At 39.6% G+C, this 8,622-nt stretch overlaps 1 protein-coding gene across 1 annotated transcript in view; it reads left to right on the top strand.

Annotated features, from left to right (window-relative positions):
- The first annotated feature begins 205 nt into the window (after positions 1-205).
- Positions 206-8,622, top strand: part of cav2 (caveolin 2) — a 45,969-nt gene continuing 37,552 nt past the window's right edge. Inside the window, exon 1 of the mRNA XM_055022662.1 lies at positions 206-289. Within this exon, the coding sequence (XP_054878637.1) occupies positions 266-289 (24 nt within the window). The 5' untranslated portion in view covers positions 206-265. The remainder of the gene's footprint in view (positions 290-8,622) is intronic.

The following is an 8,622-nucleotide window of genomic DNA, read 5'->3' as shown; positions in this document are numbered from 1 at the left end:
GCAGGCCTCGCACCGGGTCTCACAGATGGATTTACATGCATCATTTAAGGGTGTCGTTAGTGGAGTGGCATTCCAATAACAGTCTGAGGAAATCCCTGCTCCTGACCAACACTCGGTTCACTCGGCCATGAAGACGTAACCACGTGGCTGCGGGGATGTCCTCCAAAAACGTAGCCATGGTGACGTCTCTGTTTTTTGTTTTTTTTTTCCATGAGCTTCCCCGGTTTCTGAATATATCAACTGGGCTTCAGTTGGATATTGCTGTATGTGTGTGCGTGTATCCTGCAGGGTGAGCAGATTCTCATTTCTCATTTTAGCACAAATGTGCGATTGTGAATGTGGTAAAAGTGGGAGTGCGCCTTTGAGCGCATTGAAAAAAAACAGGAAAGGAATTTCATGTGACGATGGGGTTTCCCTGTTCCCTGTCTGGCTCTTGGAAAACTCCTGCGTACCCTGGAGTTCCCTCTGAAGTGGCAGACTGTGTCTAGGACTTTGCTGAAAGAATGGCAGTGCAAAGTCATCCGGGAGTTCTTCCATCAAAGTTCTCCTTAGAGTATGAGTTAGTAAGAAAACCAGTTTGTACAAATCTACAAACCTTTTTTAGGCATGAACCTCATGATACTAGCTTCATGGTGTTTGTTAGAGATCATTTCTGTAATTGTCAAGTTTGCTTCACATGATCTGTGGAGTCATGAATTGACGGTAAAGATCTAAAATTCCTGCCCTCTGGTACCAAGGTTACAGAGGTTGTTTTCTGTTTACTCTGTCAGTTTCTCATTTATGCCGTCTGCATAAATGCGTCTTCGAGGTGGGTCATACTTCTGGTATATATTTAGATAAACTGCTCAGAGACTTGCTGAATGTTCAAAGAGGATTTGCGTCCACGCTGCTTGTTTGCACTTCCTTTAGATTTATTTAGAGGTTAAAAATGTTTATATCTGTTCAGTGTTGACACTGTACCATTCAGCAGTGATGCTTGTGGGACTTTCTGTCAAATAAGTCCTCAAAGATATCTGGACATAACCTATTAGCTTAAGTGGAGCTCTGCAGGTTCACACTCTAACCTCACAGCCAGAAGGCGACCAGTTCTATTTTAATGGGGTCTTCTTATCTCATGTGTTTTCTAGACATTTTATAGCACAATCAAGTGACTATATTACCTTAAATTGATATAAAAATGACATAAAATTGATATAAATTGATATAAAAATGATATATCAAATTTGACTCAAAAGAAACTTGACTTTGTAATTCAACTCTTTGAAATTGGGCCAACAGTTGAGGTATGTTTTTGATAGGGAATAATATTATAACATGATATAAAGTTCAAAAAAGTCAATTTTACATAACGCTGTCCCTTTAAATGACTTTATGTCCAGCAATTAGTTACACCTACGGACCAACATTTTCAGTCAGTGATGCTAAAAGCTAGAATGGACGGACAGACCCCAGGTTTAAAGGCTTTCACATACTTCACCCAGACCTGAATTCACCAACTCTGTGCTGTTAGCATCTCCCAAAGCTCAACCAGAAATGACCTAAAGTCATACCCTGTGGTTCTCCCTCAGCTAGACCCAATCCATGGGCATCTGTAGAAGTGAGATTCAGACTTTTGTCATCCCCAGGTCATGCTCCTTATGCAGCTATGTGTGATGGTATGGATTGGTTGTCTACATATGAGATGATGAACTTGAGTAATTTTGTTACAGGGTCTTCTAAAAGCTTCTGTAGTCATATTAAGATGGCAGACACAGGTGTCTGCCCAATACATTTAAGTTTCTGTGTAATTTTTGGGTAAAAAATAAATAAAACATCGCACCTTGATGACCACAGGATTCCCTTGTGGAACCAACATCAGTCCACTTTCACCCACACAGACCAGGTGCTGAATCCTTGCTAAATTGCCTTAAATGCTGTTATGTCAAGTCATCTTTTCTCTGTGTTGACCTATGCTCAAAGATCTTAGTCACTGACACTCCAGTAACTGAAAACACTAACACCTGCACCTTGCACATAAAATCCCTCAAATGAATGATGTATTTTATGAAATGAAATCAGACTTCTGTAGCATTTTTTAAGACCCTCACAAGCATTTTAAGTCTTGTCTTTATGTTTGAAATCGATCATTCCCATTCAATCACACACTGATAGTGCCTCAGCTACCCTGGGACAGTCCGATAAAAGCAAGGCAGCCATGTCACACCAATATTGGTGCTGGTGTCCGACCGACACCAGCAAGCAAAGCTGGTAAAGCGTCTTGCTCAAGGACACAACGACAGAGACAGAATCTAAACTTTGATCCAACGAGTTCAGACTGAACTCCGTCGCCTCTGTCACTCTGCACCATCGATTTATGTAAATCATTTTGCAAAGATACTACAGCAGGGCTTCTGCCAGTGAAAAGGCAGCTGGTTTGTTATTTACTGATCTTTCCCCACTCTGTATTTGCCACATCGCCATGGAGCCTAATAAGGAATCCCAACACATGCTTCCTCCCGAAGCCGCAGGAACGTGCTAGAGGAAAGCCCTAAAGCAGCCACCCTAGGAAGCCTGGTGCTGCCATGACAACCTGCTACTAAAAGTTGAAAAGTGGAGTTACCAGGGTAGACGACACTCCTGACGGAGCTCAGACGGGGTGTTTGTGGCAGAGCAGAACAGACGTCATTGCCAGAGAATTCTGGCTCTCTGCATTGTGGTTTTGCAGTTATTGTCCTTGCATGTGTACTGGTGATTTGGCAGGCATGCGGGCTCATGTGTGGGTTTGCTTATTACTCATAGGGTTCTGTTTATCTGCAAAAAGAATGGCAAAGCTTTGACTGGTGTGTGGGTGTGCATTTTATGTGTTTTGGCTATAGTTTATGTTTATATTAGAAAAGAAATGTGTGCATGAATACTCAAATATGCATACTTGCAACCCCGGAGTTCTCATTGCTGGATAAGAGTTCCTGATGGGTGTCAAACAAAGAGGGGAGACAGGGAGGCAATGCTGGGCACCTCAGGGGCTTGAGTCCTCTCTTGTACTAAACCTTGAGTTGAGCCTCCAAGACCAACTAATCTGGAGGGAAAGATAAATAAAGGCATCCAAACCATTTTCTTTTTCATGTAAGACAGGTGTCTCAAACTTGGTTTCATTTTAGACCCTATAAGGTCATAATTGTTGTCAAGGGTAGAATGTTCCAGGATGTCTTGATAAAAGTGTTCAAACATTAATAAGTAGATGAGTTCTTACAATAAAATAATATTGAACATCTTTTAATACTGAAAAGTCCCTCCAGGAGTATGTCATTGTTTTTGTGATTTCTCACAATCAAATACCCAGATTTTGTGGTTTGAATCAAGTATTTCCAAGGAATTTTGTACTATTTGTGCTCATGTATGACAGTAAATGTGACAAAGTTACTCACCATGTTGACCTCCGACAATATCTTTTCAATATTCAATTTAACAGCCAACGCTCAGTACATTCTGATGACGTCACCACATCACGCAACTCTCTGCCTGTGCGTCACAATCCGGAAACAAGCCAATTGAAAATAAAGCGGGAAAATGTTTAAAAATTACAGATAAGGATTAATGTTAACTGAAGCGGGAACACCGCCTGTGACCCATGATGAACCGCGTCAGTTTAAGCTGCAACAAAAAGTAAGTTAGCAATTGTGTGTGTTTGTGTATGTTTGCGTGTGTTTGTGTGTGTTTGTGTATGTTTGTGTGTGTTTGTGTATGTGTGTGTTTGTGTATGTTTGTGTGTGTTTGTGTATGGGTGTGTGTGTGTGTGTGTGTGTGTGTGTATGTGTGTGTTAACTCTTTAATTAGATCCTAACTCGTGACGGCTCCTCCATCACAGTAACCAGTAACTAAACCACACATTGAAAATGGATCAGAGTAAAAGTTTGCAATTCTGTTTGGAAATATAGTGAAGTAAAAGTGAAAGTTATCAAAAATGTTCATACTCGAGGAAAGTATGAAGTACTATTTTTACTTCATTACTATACAACACTGCTGGCTGCTATGGGCATAAAAGAGGAGAAACTCATAGTGTGGTCACTATCCTCCTCTGACCTCTGACCCTATTGAGAACCTTTATAGTTTCCTCATGCAGAAGATCTGAGGGTGGGATGCAGTTCATATCAAACAGCAGCTCTGGGAAGATATTCTGACATCCTGCAAAGAAATTCAAGCAGAAACTTTCCACAAACTCACAAGTTCAATGGATGCAAGAATTGTGCAGGTGATACCAAAGAAGGTCCAATATTAACATGTAACTCTGTCTGTTAAGATGGTTTTGATTGAAATAGCTTTTGATTTTACTACACTTAATGCTGCACATTCAAAGAATGACTGTTTGCAGTTCTTTATAATTGTAAAATGTTTAGAAAATCTGGTGTGCATAATAATTTGGAACCGTGCATTTTGAGTTTTTCATGTTTGAAAAAAATACTGTTCTCATGGGGAACTTTGTTCAGTTAAATTTGATTTACACTGTAATAGATCATTACTTGAAAATTATACTGAACATCATTTGCATTGAACATTTAAGAAAATCTGAGAAAATATCACTTGCATAATAATTTGGAACACAGTGTACATGAGAGATCAGGTCATTGTTTTACACCTCACATATTAGATGATGATGATGTTGATAATGTTGTTGTTTGTGCTACGCAGTAATCTCATGTAAGCTTGGAGTCCTTAAAGAAAACAGATGGCGTGAAATACTTTGAAAACACTCTGTATTGCTTTTCTGGAAACTTCAGGGCAAGAGTGAGTCATAAGAACTGAGCCTCCAAAATGGAAAGATGCAATTAATTCTCTCACTTCTGAAAAGCAAGAGTGCAGATGACTGAAAATTCACTGTCGACAATGAAGGTTACATGTATTGCCATTAGTTTGACAACAGAACCGAAGATGTTACAGGTACGATGAGTGACAAAGAAAAAAACTAAGAATATTTTATCTTCTCTGAGTCATTGGAGTTGTCACATACAGGCAGGTCCAAATAGCAGAGACATCCGTTTGACTAAGCCCAAAGGCAGCCAGTGTGGACTTGCTCCCAGTCACCTTCAGAATGTGGCCATGAGTGTGTTTGTCTGTGTTTTACTACTGTATCCAAGGTGAAGAGGCCCCGTCTCTAAGTTTCCAACCTCCTTCTTCGGAGTGGCAATTTCCTGAACCTAGGCCAGGAAACTCTGCGTCGGTCAGTTGGGTTGAAAAGCTGAGTGAATGGTGGGAAGGTGGGGTATGTGGGAGCAAAGAAGGGTGTGGTAGGCTTTATATAGACACACTATCCGCCTTGATCGGCTGATGCTAGTGGCAAAGTGGACGAAGGCGTTCTTTCTTCTTGTGCAATAGAAAGTGAAAAGGAAACATTGTGAAGCTAAGGTAAAGAGACAGAAAACAAGAGCTAAAAAGGGTCAGGGTGTTTTGTAAAAGCATAAGCTAAAATGTGACAGTGAAGCAACTCCAGACACACCAAAGGCTAGAGAAGAGAAGAGGTTACTATTGATGTTGGTGTTGTGTTATTGTTGTACCTTAAATGATCAAACTCCGTCTGGCCAAATCAGGTTCCTAAAGAAACATCCAGAAGAGCACTTCCCCAAGTTTAAAGTTAAAAGTACAGGAGTCAAACCCGATGGATGTATCAAAACAATCAGCTATCAATGACTGTCACCCAGACTGACTACAAAACACTTGCAGCAAGACTTTGTGGCAGCTGCCTGTGCACTGAGGTTTCAGTTTCCACACTGAAGACAGACAGATTACGATGCCTGAACTCCAAATTCGTTCTGTGGAAAAGGTGAACTGAAACAAGAACATCTTGGTCCCAGGAATCAGCAGTTTGTCCTGAGGACAAATAATGAAGCGCATGCTGAAATTAACACCGTGCCTGCAGCGAAGCACGGTGATGACTCAACTCAGTGATTCTCTGGGATTTTTTTTTTTTCTTCCTGTGACACTGGAAACCTGCAATTTATAGAGGGCAAGATGAATTTCACCAGGCACCAGAAAATCCTGGGAGAAAGCTGAAACTGACAGGGGAAAGATCCCTATCAACTCCAAATCCTATTCAAAATTCAAAAATACTTTATGGATCATAAAGGAAAATTAAATATTGTAATTTTTCAAGGTTTGATTTTAGAAGTTACTAGAGCAGCCATTACTGTGGTCTATATTGAACTTTGCTTGGATTTGAAACTAGCTGTTACGCCATACAAGCACCAATGAACTGAAAGTCTTTATCCAAAGTGGGCCAGGTTCCTCATGCTGCCTGAAACTAATGTCTGGCCTTTAAAAATATTTGTTACTGGTAAATGAATAGTGTAAATAAAAATAGTAATATTTTTGTACTAAGTACAAAATATGCATAGGCTTAAGAAACTGAACAATCTTGATGCCTCTGCAGTCAATGAAAAATGGTCTTTCGCATTTAAATTGACATGAACCACTTTTGATAACAGTTGTGTTACACTAAATATAAAAGTTTTCCTGTTTGATTTGTTTATTGTTAAAAGCTTTCAGTTTGTGTATTCTACTAGGAAACGTAATTTGTATTAGGAGTTGAATTTTTACATGTCACAAAAGCATACTCTAATTAGCGAGCTGCAGCCCTCCAGCTGTTGTTTTGAACATTAGCCGCCCTGACCTGCATATTCCTGCAAAATAACAATCAGCCAAAGCATTTCCATTTGGTCAGACGTGACCAGGGACCTGAGATGCAGAGATAACTCCTCTCATTTCATGTTTGGCCACACAAGGAAAACAATCTCATACTTCCTGATTGTTATTAATTGGCCTTAGCTTGTCCACTTGTGTTGCTTGTCCAGGATTTTCATGGCTGGTTTCCAGACATGCACAAACACATGGGACTGTCAAGTGAACACTGTTCCCTTTTCCTGCTCCCTCATTATCTACCCTACACCACTTCCTGAGTGGAATGAAAAAAGGCAGGACTCTCTCTGGCAGAGTGTTGACATGACTGGCACCAAGTGGCATATTTGTAATTTTCTGTTTGAGAGGGAAACACACATAAGTGGAGATCTGAGATTCCTGAGCTATGAGCTCATCTGGGCTTCTATACACACTAAGACTAACATGTAAGTGAGTTTAAACCACAGAGCGAAGTGAGGTAGCATGCAAGCAAGTGTAAGGAAAGTGAATCTGTAACAGTAGCTACGTTTCCATTAACCATAAAACTGTGCAAATTGACATTATCATACACTTATTGGAAACACACCAATCTAGAAAAAACTCACAAGCAGGAAGGTGGTTTTCCTGCCATATTAAAACATTTTTTTGCATCACACGAGTGACATGTAGCTGTTACTATTGGCAAAAACATTGAAGAAGATGACAGGAAGTAATACGAGGATGATGGTTGGTGTTTGTTTTGAGCAGCATCACACAGTACACAAAAAGTTGTTTCATTCCAATGTTTTGAATCCAAAGCTCTTCTGTGAAATCAAAGACTACAAAAAGCTGCATACTCCAAAATCTGCAGTAGGTTTATCGCCTGAATAAGACGTCGAGGTCTCCTCTGATTGGCTGATAGACGATGAGTGCTAGCAATATGGCTGAATTATGGAAATATCTCATGTAACTGAATATGGTATTGCTGCCATGATTTTTATTGATTTATCATGTGAATACGCTTATTCACATGTTATTTTAATTTAATTTCTTATTTAATGAAAACATCACCATTGTGAAATTATTTTTTTGATATTACCAAACATATCCACAGATATGTAATGGAAGCGCACAAAAATTACACACACTTTGCAAAAATTTCGAAACACTCTGAAAATAATCATATTGTTTGTTAAATATTACAATGCTGTAGATTTTATGTTCTCATATTGCCTCCCTGCTGCTTCTGTCATTGGTACTACATTTTTTTTAATCAGTTTTACCCTTCAGCAATCCCTCCACGCCCAAGTCTTGTATGACTTCTAAACAGGAGGCTGGTTCGGGTAGATCAACACTGTGAATGATTTCTCTGTGAACAGAAACTGTTCAAGTCTTGACAGATTCTCAATTAAATTTATGTGTGTCTCCTGCTGTGTGTTTGGGTTGCAGCTCTGCTGTCTAATGCTGCCTGAAACAGATGTCTTCCCCGTATTTAGCTCCAACCTCATCCCTGCACACATTTGAGCAGCTTCCTGGCCTCTCCTCAAGAGAATCAGGCTCAAAGCATAATCTACCACCATCAGGCTATATAGTGGGGATGGTCTGTTTAGGGCATACATGGTTACTGTAAAGAAAGTTGTTTCTGAATCATTGCAAAAAAAAATTTTCGTTTTGTTTTAAACGGCCATTCTCAAGGCATGTTTTAAAGGCATGCCTTTAAAACAAGGACATTTTGTCAATGTCCTTGAAGGGAAACCTTCCTTTAAACAATAAGTTCAAACACAAAAACAATGGCAAGACAGTAAAAAGTCTGAAAGAAATATCAACAAAACTTTCAATTTTCCTGTAAACTGGCCCAACTAATAAAATAATAAGTTGTTAAGCAGAAAAAACAATCAGTCATTTGCATCAATCTCTTTCAGTGCTCATATAGTCCGTTGTTTTTCTTATACATGGAACATGTGATCCTTGAGATTCAGATTCCTCTGGTCACACTTT

The sequence above is a fragment of the Poeciliopsis prolifica genome, unplaced genomic scaffold, assembly GCF_027474105.1.
Source record: "Poeciliopsis prolifica strain line A6 unplaced genomic scaffold, Auburn_PproV2 SCAFFOLD089, whole genome shotgun sequence".
Taxonomy (NCBI): domain Eukaryota; kingdom Metazoa; phylum Chordata; class Actinopteri; order Cyprinodontiformes; family Poeciliidae; genus Poeciliopsis; species Poeciliopsis prolifica.
This window is presented reverse-complemented; position numbering and strand designations above follow the sequence as displayed.